The sequence below is a fragment of the Halteromyces radiatus genome (genome assembly GCF_025201355.1).
Source record: "Halteromyces radiatus strain CBS 162.75 chromosome Unknown BX664scaffold_11, whole genome shotgun sequence".
In the NCBI taxonomy this organism is placed as follows: domain Eukaryota; kingdom Fungi; phylum Mucoromycota; class Mucoromycetes; order Mucorales; family Cunninghamellaceae; genus Halteromyces; species Halteromyces radiatus.
In genome coordinates this window covers 232,830-252,775 of record NW_026251697.1, presented here as the reverse complement: position 1 = coordinate 252,775, position 19,946 = coordinate 232,830, and the positions used below count along the sequence as shown (strand labels likewise).

Sequence of the window (19,946 nt, the reverse complement as noted above, 5' to 3'; positions counted from 1 at the left end):
TTTCTTTTTATTATTATTATTATTATTACTTACCATATAAATCCGTTTGAGGTTGTTTTTTTTTTCACCAAAACGCGCTGATATATATAATCATGACCAAAGACTGACCATGTATATGTGCTTTTGTGTGTACAAACCAAAAAAGGGAGGATGGTCGTTCAACATTCATTCCAAATTGCTTTTTTTTTTTTTTTTTGCTTCTTCGCTAAGAATCTATTCGCGTAATGCATTGTTGAGAATAATGTCGATTAAGCATATAGTGAAGAACGAGTTGTTTGAATTGTTGAGTTGTTGAATGTCAAAAAAGAAGAAAGAGGTATGTTGTCAAGTATGTTGTTAAGCATGTTGCCGATTAATGCAGAAGAACTCTTCATAACCAGTATCTTTGTTCCATTGTTATAGTTAGCCAAACATCTTTAGATATATGTCCCTTCAAAAATGGCTTGATTTCAGTCGACATATCGACCAGTATTGTTTTAGTCATCTAAAGTAATAAACAAATCTAAATTTATATAAAGTGTAAGTTTGATTTAGTCCATATTTGTCCTTTGTTACTTCATCTTAATCAAACTTGCCTGTTGTATATCAATTATTGTCAATTGAATGAAAAGGATAGTCGAAACCACAAAAAAAAAAAAAAAAAGAATCCATTCTTTAAATCAATTGAAGACCTAGAAAAATGAATGAAGATAAAAAGAAAAAAGTAAAAAATGTAAAAAAAAAAAAAAAAAAAAAAAAAAAAAAAATTACGTTATTATCTTTGTAATGATGTTCTTTTCAAAATGAACTTACATTCTTTGTAAGAATCGAATAATAATTAAACACACACATTATATAAGGCATTGAAAATGACAGGAAAAGAAAAAAAAAAGAAAGAAAAAATTCATGACAAGTCCATTCCGCCCTATTCAAGCTTTGTCATTTGCTGAGCGTATTCGGTGAAATAATTACCCAACCAATCAGAATTGAGTATTTGATTTGAGCTTGATATACTACATTCCAGTTCAATTTTCATCCATAGCTTGTTAGCTCAGGGGAAGAGCGATGGGCCCATAACCCATAGGTCGGAGGATCGAAACCTCCACAAGCTATTATCTTTTTGTTAAACTTGAGCTTCTTTCTGAGTATGAAATAGCTTCCTTTTTTGTTCAGGTTTTCTTCCAAAATACAAATATCCATCTCTTTTATATATATATATTTATTTATTGTCTATGTTTATAATAGGAATTATGGATTAATTATTCGTAATATCTTGTATATCTAAAAAAAAGATTTGTGTCGTATTTTTAGTTTTATTTTCATGTTAGAACTGTAGTTATCACAGATATACATTTTCCTAAAAAAGAAATTTTATTCTTTATGGGTACATTATTATTCATTCATTCCACTTGTACAATTCATCCTACTATTATCTATATGATGATCACCAGAATTTTGCTATAAATGAAAATTATTTCCATATCATTGATTAGTTACTGTAAAAGTAAAATGTTTTTTTTTTTGGATATTTTATATATGTGTTTATAAAAAGAGAGAAAAATGCAATAGTCATTTAATATGAACAGTTACTGAAATAAATACATATCATGGTATCGTTTTCCATTACCCATCGATCGAATATTATATATTATCCACCACAGTTAATTATTGTCCATTATATTGGATTGTTGTATTATATATATCAATTCAATTGATTAATAAAGATGTTGTATATTACATAGAGATATGTACCTATTACGGACTTTTAATGATATATACCTGACGCGAGAGGCGCGAATGCTGCGAATAACAAAAAAAAAAAAAAAGGTGCTTTTTTTTTTTTTTTTTTTTTTTTTTTTTTTTTTTTTTTTCTTTTGCTTATTTTACATTATTTAGACACACTCCTATTTTGTTGGTTGCATTCTCTCTAAGTCTATGGAGTTGAATCATGATGAACATTTGGCGTGGTTCAAAAGTACAATAGAACCATTTATTTTAGAGCCTCGTCGACAATATACACTCTATCAAGGTACACTTCCCTCTACTGACGATGAATCCACTAATATAACTGCTACTTTTAATTGGGCAACTGATACAACTATATCCGATACCACTACAATGCCACAAAAACGATCTTTATCTGAAGTGATTGATCAAGACTCTGGTGTTGATTCCACTTCCAGGGGTTTATGGGTAACAGGGAATATCAGTAATAGCAATAATCACCACAAGGATGTAATAAGTGAAACAAGTACCAATGGATTATCACTAAACTACAAGCGGTCAAAACATTCCAACTCAATATTCAACGGCATTGACAGTTCCTCTAATTCTACAGCAACAAACGGGAAGCTGAACGAACATTCAACTGGATCGGCTTTAGACAATTTAGACGAACAAGGTGATATAGATTACGACGATGATTTTGATCCTGATTTTTCGATGGTAAGAACCAGTATAATGATTGAATAAAAAAAATAATAATAATAAAAAAAGGAAGACTAGTTAATTAAGGAATGTTCACCTTCTTCTTTTTTTTTTTTTATGGTAGCTCGAGTCCGAAACATGCTTTGACGATATCATGATGACTGAGCAAGATTCTCGTGATGGGCAATTTTCTTCTTCAGCTACAATAAATAGACAAAATACAACAATACAACAGCAGCAACAATCATCATCTACACCAGAGTCTTCGTTTAATATCACAACAACTCCAAGAAGTATAGAGTCAGATCGGCAAACTATGGATATTGACCCTTCTTATCCTTCACTCATGGCTGGCCAAACAAGTGATTATCATACAACAACATCAACTCATATAGAAAGGTAGAATATATATATATATATATATATATATATTATAAAAAAAATGAAATGAATTCGATTCTCATTCTTTTTTTGCCATTCTTTTATTCATCCTACTTTATATAGACAAGAAACCATCAACGAAATTACAACAGACAATTATATGGACTTGACAATGGATGATACGGATTTTGATGACGACTTTGATGAATCAAATCTACAGAACAATCATAACGGAAAAATAGTGGGATCTCGATATTTCTCAACGTCAAGAGCACCAACGACTCCAGAAACACCAACCAGTAATGTAATAATGACAGCCGAAGATATTTATCCATGGTCTAAGGACGTACGACATAGTTTGACTCATATATTCAAATTGAAGGATTTTCGTCGACATCAACTGGAAGCTATCAATACAACTTTAAAAGGGGAAGATGTTTTTGTGTTGATGCCAACTGGTGGAGGAAAAAGTTTATGTTATCAATTACCAGCAACGATCCAACATGTAGATAACATTGGACAACAACAATTTCGACGTGGGGTAACAATGGTGGTATCTCCTCTTATATCTCTGATGCAAGATCAGGTACAACAATTACAACGACGTGGGATTGCAGCAAGATTATTGAACAGTGCAATTGGTTTTGAAGAAAGACGAGCGGTATTTTCAGGTTTAGCAGGCAATCCACCAGAATTGAAACTTGTCTATATTACACCAGAAATGTTACAAAGATCGAATGCTTTCCAGGATACTTTGGATAGGTTATATCAAAGAAATTTATTAGCACGGTTTGTGATTGATGAAGCTCACTGTGTATCTCAATGGGGTCATGATTTTCGTCCGGATTACAAGTTATTGGGCAATCTCAAGAATCAATACCCTGGTGTTCCTATTATTGCTCTGACAGCTACTGCTAATGCTCGTGTACAAAAAGATCTAATGTATAATCTTAAAATTGATGGATGTAAAATTTTCAAGCAAAGTTTCAATCGGCCCAATCTCAAGTAAGTCCTTAAAAAAAATAATTCAGTTTCTTTTATTATGATTACTGACCTAATTTTTTTATTTTATTTTTATTTTTTTATTTTTATTTTTTATTTTTTTTTTTTAAAAAAAAATTTAGGTATGAAATCAATGAAAAATGTAAAAGACATCAAGATCGTTTGGAAGATATCAAGAATTTTATTCAAACAAGATATAGAAATAAATGTGGTATCATCTACTGTTCAACCAAGAAACAATGTGAAGAAGTGGCACAAAAACTACATGAAGGATATGGTATCCGAGCACTTCATTATCATGCTGGGATGACTCAAGAAGAACGGGTTGAAACACAACGAAAATGGCAACAAAATGAATATCCGGTGATTGTGGCAACTGTGGCATTTGGTATGGGGATTGACAAACCAGATGTACGATATGTGATCCATTTTGTATTGGCATCATCAGTGGAAGGCTATTATCAAGAAACTGGAAGAGCTGGACGGGATGGATTAGAAGCAACATGTAGATTATATTACTATTTTGGGGATACCAAGACTCATAGAACTTTGATTGAAAATGGTGATGGCAATTTTGAACAGAAGAAACTACAACATGATAACTTGAATTTTATGATCCAATACTGCGAAAACAAACTGGACTGTCGACGGAAACAAGTACTGGCTTATTTTGGAGAAACGTTTGATGCACGACATTGTCGTTCTCCGGCATGTGACAATTGCATAGAAAATAATGGAAAACAAGTGATTGACAAGGATGTTACTAATGAATCCAAATCTATAGTACAACTTTTACAATCCATTCTTGCCCTTCCTATTACACAATCATTTTCAAACAACAACAACAACAATAACAACAATAACGGACATCGAATCACACTCATCCAATTGGTATCTTTATTTCGAGGAGTAGCAAATAAAACACTCAAGAATAAAGGTTATAGTTCAGTAGCTCTTTATGGACAAGGTGAAAATATCATGAAAAATGATGCGACTCGATTAGCACAACATTTAGTGTCTTTGAATATTTTGAAGGAATATACTGAAACCAATGCAGGTGGATATAGTACTACCTATGTTACTCTTGGAGTGAAGGCAAATAATCTTTTGTCTGATCGAGAAAAGGTGGTACTACGTGAAATTGGGGTAAGTCAAAAAAAAAAAAAAAAAAAAAGAAGAGGAGGATGTTTCTGAATCTCATGATCTTTTTTTTTTTTTTTTTTTCAAGCGACCATCAACTACTTCAATGACCAATACTATCAAATCAACTAGAAAGATTCGACTTCCAGTTCCTCATTCAGCACCATCATCAACAACGACACGTAATTCTAGTAGCAATATTCATACCAATACTACTTCACCACCAGTACGTACTTCCAATATTGTTACACCTGTATCAACTTCACCTCTCATTATGCAAGTTCAGAAACAATTTTATGACGAATTGGTAACGGAAAGGAACAATGTAGGTTTTTGATAGGGGAAATATGGAGATGAAGATCGGATCAAGTAGGATGAATACCGTGTGTAAAAAAGAAAAAAAAAAAAAGAAACATCTTGACATTTTCATTTTTTTTTTTTTTTTTTTTGGATAGATAAAGTTCCGATTCAAATTAGCTCAAGCAAGTACTGTATTTAGTGATAATGAACTCAAGAATCTTGCAAAACATCTACCCATACCCAAAACAATATCAACTTTCCTGGATGTAACCAAGATGTCGGATGATGCTTATGATCGATACGGCCGAAACTTTCCCAAAATATGTAAGAAGTATGCAGAACGAATGGAAATGGAAATTAGGAAACTAGCGAATTAGTTGAATGTAATATATCCTTGTAGATAGTTATAGATTTTTTTTTATTATTAATAAAGAAGTTGATTTGATGGAATATGAATACATCATGTGGAAAGATGATTGTATGTATTAGAAACAGAAAAAAAAAAAACAAAAAAAAAACTCCACAACATTGGGATCAAATCATAATTCTCCTTCTATTATACTTTTTCCCGCTGGTTACTAAAATATCTATATATGGAAAAAGAGGCTCTGTTGATGAAAAAAGAGGGGGATTAAGGACAATTTTTCCATGTGTGTGTGAGAAAAAGAAAGAAAAAGAAAAGTGGGGGTTGCGGGGAAGATCAAAAAAAGAAACATCCAAATATGGTTAATGCAGTCAATCATATTCTGGCTCCGTCAAAGTTTAAAAAGATTCCTGTGGGGAATACAAAAGAAAAAAAAAAGAAAGGCTTTTAAAAATACATTCCTTTCTCTTTTTCTTTTCATTTTTTTTTCTTTTGATTATTATTATTTAACAACATGTCAGATAGTGAAAAGGATATTCAAGTACATCAACAAGAAAACATGGATATTAGAGCTGAACAAGAATTGGAACAGCATAATACCAAGAAGGATGGTATAATCAAACGACATTTATTAGATTGGAAACATTCAATTTATAGAAAACCAGATAAACCTGTGAACGCATGGCATCTTTTAACCAATTTGAATAATAGACAAAGAATCACCTTTGTAGCCGGTAAGAGACAAAAAAAAAAAGATACACGAATGAACCTTAAAAAGAGCCTGATCTTCTTTTTATTTATTTATTTGTACGATAGCCTTTCTTGGTTGGATGCTTGATGCCTTCGATTTCTTCTCAGTGAGTCTTACAACAACTTATATAGGTAAAAAAAATATATATAGGAAATCCCTGTCTTGATTAACATTCTTTTTTTTTATTTTTGTATTATAGCTCAAGATTTTGGTGTGCAAGTTTCAGACGTGACTAGTAAGTATCAAGTATTATATATTATCATGAAAAATAATTCATCTTTTTATTATTTATATAGGTGCTATCACTACTACTTTGGTAAGATAAGAAAAAAAAAACTATTAAGACGATGTGGATGATGAATGGATTTAACATGTTGTTATAGATGTTACGACCTATTGGTGCCCTTATTTTTGGTAAGACAAAAAAAAACAACAATGAATTTGGCTTAGTAACCAATATCTATATATACATAGGTGCACTTGCGGATAGATATGGTAGACGATGGCCATTGATGGTAGATATTATTTTGTTTTCATTGATCAACATGGCAAGTGGATTTGCTCCTAATCTACAGACTTTTATTGGTTTACGTGCTGTTTTTGGTATCTGTATGGTAAGTATCAAAAAAAAAAACACTATTTTTCTTACTTTGCTCATCTTTTTTTTGTTTTGTTTTGTTTATCTTGTATTAGGGAGGTGAATGGGTAAAGTACATATCATTATCGTGATGCAAAGAAGGAATGGATGAGATGCTGTGAAGGGGAAAGGGTGATCATTCTTCCTGCTCTTTTCTAACGCCGCTTTTTTTCTTTTCTTTTCTTTTCTTTTTTTTTTTTTTTTTTTTTTTTTTTTTTTTTTTTAACAGGGTTTGGGTGCAAGTTTGGCTTTGGAAACATTACCCATTGAAGCAAGAGGTTTATTCTCTGGTATCTTTCAACAAGGTTATGCATGTGGATATCTACTTGCAACATTAATCAATTATGCCATTCAAAGTCAAGGTGCGTCATGGCGAATTCTCTTTTGGGTGGGAGCTGCTTTTGCTTTACTAGCTGTCGTCATTCGATTCTGGGTACCTGAATCCGATACGTTTGAAGAAACTAAAAAAGCAAGAAAGATGTTAAATCGGTCTGTTTGGAAAGAAGGTTATTTGGCAGTCAAACGACATTGGCTACGACTTATCTATATGGTCATCTTTGCCGCATTTTTCAATTTCTTTTCTCATGGTTCCCAAGATCTATACCCAACGTTTTTGACAACTCAACTCAACTACAGTGAAACACAAAAGACAGTGACTAGTGTGATATATAATATTGGTGCCATTGTTGGTGGGATCTTGTTTGGTTATCTATCCAATTATTTGGGTCGTCGTTTTGTGGTGGTTATTTGTGCTGTTGGCGCTGGCGCTTTCATTGCTCTCTGGGCATTTGGTCCTACCATCTCTTCTCTTCAATTTGGTTCTTTTATGATGCAATTCTTTGTTCAAGGTGGTTGGGGTGTTGTACCTGCTTATTTGAATGAAATTTCTCCTCCTGGTTTCCGTGGTTTGATGCCTGGTTTGGCTTATCAATTAGGAAATTTGGTAAGAAGTAACAAGTAAATATCGTCTTCTTATATTAATCATCCCTTTTTTTTTTTTTTTTTTTTTTTTTTTAAAAAAAAAATATAAATAAATAATAGATTAGTGCTGCTAGTTCACAAATTGAAGCTACAATTGGTGAAAGATATCCACTTCACAATCCTGATGGTTCCATCAAGTTGAATCCCAAGACCGGAAAACCTATTGCTAATTATGGATTAACTCAAGCTATTTTTATGGGATGTGTTTGTGCTGGGCTCTTGATCACGGGTAAGGGAAAAATAGACAATGTCCTTTTGATGATGACTCAATATCCAAATTTTTTTTTTTTTGTAAATAGTTTTCTTTGGTAAAGAAGAAACAAACAAGGACTTTATGCAACATTTAGTGGAAGATGAAGAATCTCCCAATACAGTTGGCGTTGCGGATATTGAAGCAAATCAAATGGAACAAGGTACTGGATCTAGTACTAATGCCAATGATGGTGAAGTAAAGGTGGAAAAGGATGAATCCAAATAATAGTCTAGTTTTTTTTATTTTAGTTTATATTATTAGTTATTTTGTATAGTTATATTTCTTCTTTTGTCTTATTATATTTATTCCAGAAAGTAAACAATGTTAATCACTCAGTAAAGGAACTTCTTGATACTCTATTGAAATTTCTTATTTCTATATACCAAAGATATAAGAGTTGGAAGAAAGTCAAGCTGTTTTGTGGACAATAGGATGATACGTGATGATGATATGATACATGATGATGATGATATTATGATATGTGATGGATGATAACGCATATACGTAACTTATTTTTGTAGTCGAGGTAAGGAAGATGGGTTTTTCCCCTTTCCCCTTTACCAAAACGGTTGTTGCGGTATTTTAATTCGCACGTCACTCACGAATCGTAAAGACGGGAAAAAAAAAAGAGAAATAAAAAAAAAATTCGAACCTGTCATCGGCAAAAGTATTTCTTTCCGTTTTGATTCATAAGCAAACCACACACTTACTTTTTATACTTCAAAATGGCATATGCACAAAAGGATGGTAAAGACACTGTTGTCTTTGTAGATAAGGAATATATTGATAGCCAAGAAGAAGAAGTGATCACTCCTCAACAAAAAGAAAGTGAAGAAAAGGATCAATCTGCTGCTTATGATCCTGAAACTGGCGAAATCAACTGGGATTGTCCTTGTAAGTATACATTGTTTAGAAAAAACACTTGAATTAAAAGAACATGGATAAACTAATGGATTCTTTTTTTTTTCTTTCTTAAAAGGTCTTGGTGGTATGGCTCAAGGTCCCTGTGGTGAACAATTCAAAGCTGCATTCAGTTGCTTTGTATATTCTGAAGCTGAACCTAAAGGCGTTGACTGTATAGAAAAGTTCAAGAATATGCAAGACTGTTTCCGTGAACATCCTGATATTTATGGAGACGAAATTGACGACGACGACGATGACGAGGAAGTAGAAGCAAAGCAAGGTGAAAAACAAGAAGAATCCCAAGTCAATGAACAACAAGAAACTGAAGAAAAGGAACAAGTAACAGCATCAAATGCTTTTGAACAAGGTGATGACAATCAATCATGGTTCTCTTCTTGGTTCTCATAGATTATCAATCTCTGAGTGTTACTTGTACTTTGTTTAGTTATATGTATGTAATAGAATAGACACACCCTTTTTTTTTTTCTTTTACCTCTCACCTTCAATCTTTGTCTTTATAACCTATTACTTTTATTCTTCTTCTTCCCTGTATATCTTTTTTTCCCTTAAATCCCACCCCTTTCATATTCTTTAGACTTTTTTCATACAAATATTATATTGGCGTATCAATAAACATTGTACTTTTTTTTTTTTTTTTTTTTAAGTGTATACACACAAAGGCAAACTACGCGGCAGTTGAATTGAAAACTGTGATTTTGGCTCTTTTGGGCTTTTTTTTTTTTTTTTTTTGTCCCCTTTTCTTTCCTCTACTAGATCCTTATCTTTTCTTGACATTTTGCTTTCAATAGTATCATGTCAAGTAAAAAGTCAAAGTCCAAAACTTCAACACCGCCACCACCTAACGGTAACAACAAACAACAACGTGGAAAACCAAGTGATCCAGTCAAAGATGGTGCTAATGACAACAAGAAATCAATCTTTGGTGACTGGACAGGCAAAACTCCTATTACATTATTGCACGAACATTGTCAAAAGCACGACTGGGAAAAGGCAGTTATTGATATGGATCGCAAGAAACAAGGTTTTGTAGCCACTGTTCGATTAGGAAAACGTAACAAGAAAACAGCACAAATCCAGACCGTCCTCCTGTCACCTCCTGATATTTACTTTCCTACGGCTGTCGAAGCTCGTCATGCTGCGGCAACTTTTGCGTTACATCGAGTCAATTCACATATGAATATGCACCATGTCCTACCTCCTCAACATCGTGATCTGTGGCGTCAGTTTGAATCTTTAAAGACAAGTGCTAATGCCTGGCAGTATTCACCTGATCCATTCAATGCTCAACCACCTACACCTATCGCCAGATCCAAACGTCAATTACCAACAAAAGAACATGCCAATGCAGCCATTCCTATGCCTCTCATTCAACAACAAGAACAATTCTCTTCAACTACCAGTCGGTCAGCATCGGCTGCTTTGGATCAAGATATGGATGAAAAAATGCAAAAGTTTTGGGCAAGTCTACCTACTGTTCATATGACCTCTGAAAATAGAATTATGATTGAATCCATTGTCAAGCAATCTGATCTAGTTTATCAACCAGTAAGTTAAGAAGAAAGTACAAAATAAAGAATAATCTAAATTTGCTTATTTTCTTGATAGTCTACGAAGAAGCTGAAACCTGATGAAAAACAAGAAATCATGGATGGTTTGATCAAAATGGGGTTTCGTCCTTCTCATGTCAACGAAGCTTTGGATTATTGCTCTGATACAGCCTCTGCCTTGGATTGGTTATGTAAGTGTTATAGAAACAAAGATTCATTTGAAACTGATTTATTGATGTTGATCCTTACTTTGTCTAGGTTTGCACGTACCAGAAGATGGTAATAACAAAAAAAAAAAAAAAAAAAAGAATAAAAAAAATCAAAAAGAAAAAGAAGATATCTAACGTGTTTTTTTTCTTTCTTTCCTTATTTTCACTTTTATTCAGATTTACCTGGTCACTTTTTACATGGAAGTTATAATCCAAAAATGACTACCATTTCTCATACAACCCAATCTCTTGGACGTGATTGGCTTCTCAAACGAATGAATTCTATTGGATATCCAGCATCGATCTGTGAAGAAGCAATGCAACAAATGGGCGATGATGACAGCAAAGCATTGGAATTATTACAATGGCGACTCGTCCACGCGGATACTGACATGCCTGAAATGGAAGCTACCACCATGGACGATCAAGAATTAAAGGATGCACGAGAAGAAGAAATTATTGCTTTGGAATCCATATATGAATCACGATTTCAAAGAGAAATTGATCAGGATCAACGTCAGCACTATAAGATACAATATATGGTACAGGTAGATACGACTACGAAGACAACAACTACGATCGTCAACAAAAAGAAACAAACCAAGACGGCTCTCCCACCTCGTCAGCCATTGATTTTGGATATCATGATTCCGACTCATTCTACATACCCACATGCCCTTCCTGTTTTTATGATCCATTGTGATGGTTTACCGTCATATCTCAAACTCTCGATGATTCAAGGACTAGTAGAGGAAGGCGAACGTAATATGGGAATGCCTATGATTTATATGTGTGCTGAATGGTTACAAGAACAAGCTGACAATCTGATTGCAAACCCACCCAAGTTACGCAAGATCACGGATGGTCTTATGACAACGCCTTTGGCTCCCAAGAAGGTACAACGAAGAAACAAAAAGATTGGACAACGATATCAACAACAAGCACCTCTTTGCCAAGATCAGCAACTTTCTGCCACACTTAAATCTGAACTGGAGTCTATGCATGCAAGCGATGCCTATCAACCTTTTGCTACTGTTCGTTCCAAATTACCTGCTGATGCATTCAAAACAAAGGTTATCCAAGCTGTTCAAAAGCATCAAGTCACCATTGTATCTGGAGAAACAGGTTGCGGTAAGAACAGAAAATTATATATATATAGATATATATTTATGAGAGGGTTATGACAAATGTTTTTTTTTTTTTTTTTTTTTTTTTTTTTTTTGGTTGTCATGTTTACTGATATAAAGGATCTCTTTCTTGTGTATTTTGATAGGAAAAACAACCCAAGTGCCTCAGTTTTTATTGGATGAAGCAATTATGAAAAATCAAGGATCAACTTGTAGTATCATCTGTACTCAGCCTCGAAAAATCTCTGCTATTGGTGTTGCTGGTAAAATAAAATAAAACAAAATAAAAAGTATTTTGATTAACCTAATTCTATAAATATAGAGCGTGTTGCTGCCGAACGGTGTGAAGCTATTGGTCAAACTGTGGGTTATGCTATTCGTGGTGAAACAAAGGTATCTGCCACTACAAGATTACAATTTGTCACCACTGGTGTATTACTTCGTAGAATTCATAGTGATCCTACTTTGAAAGGAATCAGCCATGTCATGATTGATGAAGTACATGAAAGATCTGGTAAGAAGAAAGCTTCAGAGAAGATACATAAGATCACTCACTTTTTTTTTTTTAAAAAAAAGTTGATAGCGACTTTTTATTGATCATCTTGCGACAACTTATTCAAAAACGAAAAGATATCAAAATCGTATTAATGAGTGCTACTATCAATCAAGAATTATTCTCAGGTAACAATAATAATAATAATAATAATAATAAAAAAGGTGAATGTTAGGATTTTTGTATTCATATTTCTTCTCTTTGTAGGTTACTTTGGTGGAGCTCCTACTGTTGAAATCCCAGGATTTACTCACCCTGTTGAAGACAAGTAAGTTTCTTATAATTTAGTTGATCAAAAAAAAGGTTATCACTGACAGAGATTTATTTTATATATTAGTTATCTTGAAGATATCCTTGCAATGACGACATATGTATCGAAAATGCCATACTCCAATAAAAAGGATAAGGATGACGAAGAAAATGGATTGAACAAACCAGCAGGACAATGGGCGCAGTGGCAACTGCCTTATTTAGAAAAAGGGTATGATGAACGAACAGTGCATTCTTTGGCAAGGTACCGAAATCAAGACAAGATCGATTATGATTTGGTAGCTCAAACAGTCAAGTACATTGTGGACAATGAAACATTGAAAATTGATGATGGTACGGAGCCTGCAATATTGATCTTTATGCCTGGTGCAATGGAAATCAAACGATGCGTGGAATCTCTTCAATCGACTTTACCGTCCTCCAGTGTTTATGATATTTTACCTCTTCATGCCAATTTATCACCTCAAGAACAAACTCGCGTCTTCAAACCAGTCAAAAAGGGTGTTCGTAAGGTAGTGGTGGCAACCAATGTAGCAGAAACATCGATTACAATTGAAGGGGTGATATATGTGATTGATTCGGGTCGTGTGAAGGAAACACAATACGATGCTGGTAGCAATATGATGCATTTGGTAGAAACATGGGCTTCAAGAGCTTCTTGCAAACAACGACGTGGGCGTGCTGGGCGTACTCGACCTGGAAAATGTTTCAAATTGTTTACTCGGGATACGGAGGAACGAAAAATGAGACCGCAACAAGTACCTGAATTGCTTCGGACACCTTTGGAACAACTTTGTTTACAAGTGAAATCTATGGCTAGTAGTGATGATGGTTCTATTTTGGATGTTAAAACCTTTTTACGTAGTGCCATTGATCCTCCCTCTATTACTGCTTTGAACACGGCTCTGGCAACGCTTAGGGCAGTAGATGCTATTGATGATACAGAACGTGGGGATTTAACACCTTTAGGCAAACATATGGTAATATATAAAAAGAAGGTAGGACAAGTCTGTGGGTATCTGATCCATTTTTTTTTTTTTTTAATTAGGCAAACATTCCTGCCGATCTTAGGATCAGCAAAATGCTTCTATTTGGTTCCATCTTCAAATGCCTCGATCCTATATTAACAATTGCTGCCACTATGTCTTTGAAAAGTCCTTTTACGTCTCCAATGGAAAAACGGGAAGAAGCCAAAGAGTAAGTTTTTTTTTTTTTATTTGTATTCAAGGTGATAACAGAAATTAACTTTTTTTTTTTGAAAGGGCCAGGGAAAAGTTTATCTATGGAAACAGTGATTGGCTTACAGATATGCGTGCATATGATGAATGGTATCAAATTATCAAGACAAGGGGAATTCGGGAAGCTAGACTTTTTTGTGAAGAAAACTTTCTATCATTTGCAACCATGACAGAAATTCAATCTTTACGACGACAATATGCTGATAGTTTGAAGGAAATTGGATTCTATGACCCGACTCGTTATGGTGGTGATGATTATTATAATAGTAATCAAGAGAATACCAATCTATTGAAAAGCATTATCTTTGGAGGTCTTAATCCTAATTTGGCCCGGATTCGATTACCTGATACCAAATATGATAAGGTTCTTAGTGGTACTGTGGAAAGGGAAAAAGAAGCCAAGGAAATCAAGTTTTATACAAAACAGGATGGTAAAAAAAAAAAATCAAAACAAATCAATAATGGAACATGATTAACCTTTTTTTTTTTTTTTTTTTTTTTTGGTAGGTCGTGTATTTCTTCATCCAGCATCGATACTCTTCAACACTAATCAATATGGGGCTTCGTTTTTGACGTATTTTTCAAGAATGACGACCAGCAAGACATTCCTTCGAGATGGGACTGAAGTACCTTCATATGCGATTCTTTTCTTTGGTGGCAAATTGGACGTAGATCATTTAGGAAGAGGATTGAAAATAGGGGATGGTTGGCTCAAGTTTAGAGCTTGGGCTCGTATTGGTGTGTTGGTGAATCAATTGAAACGACTTTTATCTGCAGAATTGGAAAGCAAGATTGAAGATCCTAATCAAGACAGTAAGTAAATAGTAGTATTTCTGATTAAATCCTGATTTCCTTTTTTTTATGTTTAGTTTCTTCAAGTGGTGTTGTAGATGCTATGGTTACTCTGATCTCTAGTGATGGTATTTAATGTTACTTCTCCCCTTTTATTTTTTTCCCCCTTATTGTTCCCCCCCGTTGATCCATAAATACATATAGATAAATAGATACTTTTTTTTTTGAATGAATAGAATAGATTTTTTTTTTTGATCTTTTCAATAAATCAAATAGATGATTCTTTATTATTAAGATGATGAATGTTGGAATAATAGTAGAAAGAGTCATTTATTATGAGAGAGTATAAAATGAATCTTGATTGGTTTGAGTACAATCATCTTGATCTAACTGTGATGAATGATCCTTTTCTTCTTCTTCTTCAACATGATTATCATCATCGTTCTGTCGTGTTGCCATCATTTGTTGTGATTCCTGTCGCCATTGAGATTTAAGTAATAATAATTCGTACATATCATGATAAGATAATTTTGCCACTTGTTGTGCCGTTCGATCTGGTAATATAAAAAAAATAAACTTGAGTATATATATGTATTTTCTTCAATAATCATTGTCTTACCATAATCTTCATTGGCAAAAGCATCAATCCATTCGATATCACCAGAAAATTGAACTTGTTTTCTTAATGTCATCTCCAAAATATAAATATATAAAAAAAAAGAAGAGAAAGTAAAGAAAGGAAAGAGTGGAAATTAGATGATGTTGAAATAAAAAAAATGCATTCATGGTTGCTTTCAAACTTTTTCCCAATTACTCTCTCTATTTATGGATCAAGGGTGAAATGGTTATTTTGATAGAAAACTAAAAAAGGAAACTGGAGAAGGAGGGATGTTCTTTTTTTTTTTTTTTTTTTTTTTTTTGACTGAGGTTCCGCAATTAGGCTTTCGGATTGGGAGTACCTTCTTTTTAATCTTGATCTCTCTCTCTTTTTATCGTTACTGCGGAAGGGTGACTAATGCTGATTATTTTTTTTTAAAAAAAAAAGAAGAAAAAAAAAGAAGAGAGAAAAAAATGATGATCATATTAAAGAAAGTAATAATAAAAAAGTAAATAAAAAGAAATATTAAAACAATATATTGTCAAACAAAAAAAAAAAGTGTCATTTCTTTGTTTGTATTTCTGGATCTTTCTTCGGCTTTCTACATCAAAAGGAAAATCACTTGTTCCCCCCCAATTGTGCCTCGCTTAGTGACTCCGCCTCATTTTGAATCACCTCGCGACAGATAGATATAAAAATATTTTCAAAACGTTTTTTCTTTTTTATTTTCTTTGTGCTTTTTTTTTTTGCTCCCTTTCCTTTCTTTTTTTATTATTACTTTGTTTCTTTATAATGGATCTGTCTTGGTGTATCATTTGTGACAACCGTATTGATGACATCTTGGTAAGTTTACTTGGATATATATATATTATATAAGATCTAACTTTTTTTTTTTGAAAATAGACTGAATCATCCTTATATTGTTCAGAGACTTGTAAAGGCAAAGATCAATCCAACTCTATTTGTGAACAGAACAATGATCAAACCACTCCTTTGAAACCAGTTGTAAAGGCAAAGATTAATTCAATTTGTCGTAACAAAAAACCTACTACCCCTTCATCTTCTTATCCTTGGGAATTATTGTATACTCGACCTCGTAATAGGCGTCATGTTATGGTGAAACGATGTCAACCTATGATAGCAAGTTCATTTACCACTGCCACTGCTTTGTTTTCTCCTAAACCTTCCATGGTCTAGTTCCCTTCTTTTTTTATCTTTCTTTCATTTTAGTCTAGCTTTTCATTTTTTTTTTTATCCCCCTCCTTCCTTGGCGTTAGAACAAAAATGTGGAAGGATTGTAAATATTCATATCACAAACAAACAAAAAATCATTCATTTTATCTTTCATTATCTTATATATATCAAAAAAAAAATCATATTTGCATACCCTTTTTTTTTCCATCGCCAATGGATTTTAGTATAGTTTTTCCCCTCCCTCCTCTTTACATTTTTTTTTTTTTTCATCTCTCCTTTTATCTCTATGAAAATAAAACCTTTTTTTTTTCAACTATTTTATTTGTCTTTTTTTAATATTACTTTTGAATTGTGTTCTGAAAGTTATGATTTATGTGATACCTATGCAAAATAATAATGTGATAAAAAAAAAAGGGAAAAGCGGTTCTTGAATTTTCTTTTCTTTTTTGGTTGCGTTTCTTTACATCCTTTTTACCTTTTCTTTCTGTACTTCATGTTCACCGAACAAAAGGAAGGTAGTTTTGGTGCTTTGTTTCAACAATACAAGGAAAGACATGTCGATGAACCTACCTTCCTTTCAGCTTGCCATCTTTTTATTTACTTTGATCAAACCAAGGCAAGTTCTATCAGAATACATTTAAAAGGGGTTATATGACTCATGTTGGTATTTTTTTTTTTTTTAGGTGGTCACTGAACGATTGGTGATTCTTTATATTTTATATGCTTATTATGCTCATAAGCCTTTGACACAAAATCCTTTCTTAACCTTCTTTTTGGAATTTATCATGGACCAAGGACGTGGTGATTGGATGGAACAACACTTTGTTCATGCCATCTTGGAAGGATGGATCGATACGGTAAAAAAAATAAAAATAAAAATAAAAATAAAATAAAGTAAATAAAATAAAATAACAAAAAATGGAAGATCACAGTATATTTACTCTTTTTAATATAGGTAGAGCCTCTAACCCCAACTGATGTGTTTCATGAACCTGATATTTATATACCAATGCATCCTCCTACGACGTCGGTACTGAATGAATTGAAACGCGCTGTGGCTCGTTTGTTGGATGAAAAGTATGTACAACAAATAGAATATATGGATTATACAAACAGACTCAATTTTTTTTTTTCGCTTAGTGATGATCAGATGGATACATCAAATACTGAACTTACTGGTAATAAGTGGACACAATATGATGATCGAGATAGACTTCTTTCTGATATGTTGACCAAGGTAAAAACTGAAAATATCATGATCGATTTAGAATAATCAACTGTATATACGTATTTTTTTTTTTTTTTTTTTAAATTATAGATCCAAAATGACAAACTTGATCCTTCTATCATCTCATTTTTATCTGATTTACTTTTCCAAGCAACAACAAGGACATTGACGATTCCTGAAAATGAGGTAGATCATATCTTGATTGAAAAAGGTAGGTGTCTGATTTCTGTCTTTTTCTTTCTCTTTGATTAGGTGCTTATTCAAGGCTCGAAACTTCATCCTTACGTTGTGAATCTCTTACCTCTTGCACCCAGACAACTTCCAAAATTGATAGAATTGAATCATTTTTTGGCGGCGGATCTTGTACCCATGATTCTGACTAGATCTATGGCTGAAGCGTAAACTTTTTTTTTATATACTGATCGCATCCAATTGATAAATTCTTTTTATGTAGGTATCTTCATTTCTTGGCCATGCCTAAAGTGACATGCAATTCATTGGAAGTGATCCATCATGTCTTGACAACACATCAACAACGTTTACCCGATGATTTTCTACATGCCTATATATCAAGTGCTATTCAAACATGTGAATTATTGGAAGGATCATGGCAGGAAAGACAAGTACGCATGGTAAGTGAAGACACAAAAGATATCACTTTTTTAATTTTTTTTTTTTTGTATAGGTAGCGAAATTTTTACAATCCTTATTGGAACGACATATTCTCCCTATTACTGATTATATGATCGAAATTCAATCTTTTTGTCTTGGTTATCTTAAAATCCGAGGTGTGGCATCTTTATTCCGGACGGTATCTCAAGAAGCATCCATAGAATAGAACACTTAGTTTTAGATACCCCCCCCATTGTATTTCCCAAAAAAAAAAAAAAATAAACTGTGAAAACTAATCTTCCAAAAAAAAAAAAGAACAATGTTGTATGAAAGTCTATCAAATATAAAATATATCCTTTATTTTTTTAATTGATGTAAGAGAGTGAGGTGTATGTGTAAAAAAAAAATAAGACGATCATATAAACAAAAAAGGTGAATGGGATTTGCGGGACTAAGAGGTCTAAATAAGAAATGTATGTTTTATGTTTTTACATCATTTGTTGGTTTTGAGATTCACGTTGGATTCTATTGACATAAGATCGAGACACGACGTTCCAGGCTTCCATGTAACGATCCATACATTTAGAAAGACATTGTTGTTCACCACTTTCAAGACGAGGACCAGGTTTGGGCACACACTTCAAATAACACTTTTCGTTGATTTTCTAAATAATAAAAAAAAAAAAGTGAAATCAATTTATGTTTTCTTTTTCTTTTTTTTTTTATTTTATTTTACATTAATGAGTTCTTGAGCATTGGCCATGGCAAGTTCACCACGGACTTGTTCCATGACTTCTTGTTTCTTGTTGCTCTATAAAACAAAAATAAATTATAAATCTCATATTTCAATTTCCCCTTTTTATAAATATGTTCTTACCAATTCAGGAGCGCCAAAGCTGGAAGAATAATCACTCATTGTCGATAGTTATAAAAAGTAATAAAAGAATGAAAAGAAAACGTTAAAAAAAAAAAGAAAATTCCTTAAGGCTTTTTTTTTTGTCGACTGCTACCCCTCACCCATCCCTCCTTCCGTTTTTACCTGCCATTTTTCAAACACAGCACACACTAGTCAACAAGCCACTTTCCTAAAAATCATTGATCTGACTGTATCTGAAGGACTTGTCAAGAGAAGAATGATCGTCGACGACTGCGAAGGATGATGATTTTATAATGACAATGATTCGATTTTGTGTGTGAATCAATGGTCATGATGAAGAGCAAAGATTGATGGCTGATGAGATCTAGACTGATTTGATTTTTCTATGATGATGACTTTGATGAGAATGTTATGGCTCTATAAAAATGTTGGATATGTGTATGGTAACGATCATGATGAACTTTCTAATCAAATCAATTTTAAGTTGAAATAAGGCATAAAAAAATAATCATGATAGTAGCATGTCTAAAGAAGGATTTTATTACAGTAGGTATACATCAGA

General features: G+C 33.1%; 7 protein-coding genes and 1 non-coding gene across 8 annotated transcripts; 6 read left to right on the top strand and 2 right to left on the bottom strand.

Annotated features, from left to right (window-relative positions):
* Positions 1-1,019: 1,019 nt before the first annotated feature.
* Positions 1,020-1,091, top strand: BX664DRAFT_t127. The gene has a single exon. It is a non-coding gene; the product is annotated as a tRNA-Met (tRNA).
* Positions 1,092-3,097: 2,006 nt separating this feature from the next.
* BX664DRAFT_270534 (P-loop containing nucleoside triphosphate hydrolase protein) lies at positions 3,098-4,983 on the top strand (the record flags this gene model as incomplete). Its single annotated transcript, XM_051541102.1, has 2 exons — positions 3,098-3,792; positions 3,912-4,983. The coding sequence occupies 2 exons, from the start codon at positions 3,098-3,100 to the stop codon at positions 4,981-4,983; spliced, it is 1,767 nt and encodes a 588-aa protein (XP_051396015.1).
* A 1,052-nt stretch (positions 4,984-6,035) lies between these two features.
* On the top strand, positions 6,036-8,654 carry BX664DRAFT_343442 (major facilitator superfamily domain-containing protein). Its single transcript, XM_051547308.1, has 10 exons — positions 6,036-6,327; positions 6,410-6,475; positions 6,544-6,579; positions 6,641-6,660; positions 6,728-6,758; positions 6,819-6,958; positions 7,038-7,049; positions 7,211-7,924; positions 8,023-8,191; positions 8,262-8,654. The coding sequence occupies exons 1-10, from the start codon at positions 6,108-6,110 to the stop codon at positions 8,438-8,440; spliced, it is 1,587 nt and encodes a 528-aa protein (XP_051396014.1). The 5' UTR covers positions 6,036-6,107; the 3' UTR covers positions 8,441-8,654.
* Positions 8,655-8,877: 223 nt separating this feature from the next.
* BX664DRAFT_303949 (P-loop containing nucleoside triphosphate hydrolase protein) lies at positions 8,878-15,109 on the top strand. The gene is made up of 15 exons (XM_051542503.1): positions 8,878-9,109; positions 9,195-9,516; positions 9,928-10,684; positions 10,745-10,877; positions 10,945-10,965; positions 11,073-12,026; positions 12,169-12,285; positions 12,345-12,536; positions 12,599-12,703; positions 12,783-12,843; positions 12,913-13,825; positions 13,894-14,042; positions 14,108-14,514; positions 14,591-14,896; positions 14,953-15,109. The coding sequence occupies exons 1-15, from the start codon at positions 8,941-8,943 to the stop codon at positions 15,009-15,011; spliced, it is 4,665 nt and encodes a 1,554-aa protein (XP_051396013.1). The 5' UTR covers positions 8,878-8,940; the 3' UTR covers positions 15,012-15,109.
* BX664DRAFT_362552 (uncharacterized protein) lies at positions 15,068-15,619 on the bottom strand. Its single transcript, XM_051548321.1, has 2 exons — positions 15,495-15,619; positions 15,068-15,429 (listed from the first exon to the last, which is right to left on the bottom strand). The coding sequence occupies exons 1-2, from the start codon at positions 15,565-15,567 to the stop codon at positions 15,209-15,211; spliced, it is 294 nt and encodes a 97-aa protein (XP_051396012.1). The 5' UTR covers positions 15,568-15,619; the 3' UTR covers positions 15,068-15,208.
* Positions 15,620-16,104: 485 nt separating this feature from the next.
* Positions 16,105-16,983, top strand: BX664DRAFT_343435 (uncharacterized protein; the record flags this gene model as incomplete). The annotated part of the gene is made up of 2 exons (XM_051547307.1): positions 16,105-16,316; positions 16,377-16,983. Coding segments are annotated over exons 1-2 (248 nt in total), but the record flags the coding sequence as incomplete, so codon positions are not given.
* Positions 16,984-17,125: 142 nt separating this feature from the next.
* On the top strand, positions 17,126-18,818 carry BX664DRAFT_389360 (uncharacterized protein). Its single transcript, XM_051549532.1, has 8 exons — positions 17,126-17,283; positions 17,351-17,524; positions 17,623-17,744; positions 17,808-17,904; positions 17,986-18,081; positions 18,148-18,293; positions 18,350-18,527; positions 18,581-18,818. The coding sequence occupies exons 1-8, from the start codon at positions 17,161-17,163 to the stop codon at positions 18,731-18,733; spliced, it is 1,089 nt and encodes a 362-aa protein (XP_051396010.1). The 5' UTR covers positions 17,126-17,160; the 3' UTR covers positions 18,734-18,818.
* Positions 18,819-18,834: 16 nt separating this feature from the next.
* Positions 18,835-19,494, bottom strand: BX664DRAFT_287281 (Tim10/DDP family zinc finger-domain-containing protein). The gene is made up of 3 exons (XM_051541734.1): positions 19,385-19,494; positions 19,244-19,318; positions 18,835-19,172 (listed from the first exon to the last, which is right to left on the bottom strand). The coding sequence occupies exons 1-3, from the start codon at positions 19,421-19,423 to the stop codon at positions 18,996-18,998; spliced, it is 291 nt and encodes a 96-aa protein (XP_051396009.1). The 5' UTR covers positions 19,424-19,494; the 3' UTR covers positions 18,835-18,995.
* Positions 19,495-19,946: the final 452 nt, after the last annotated feature.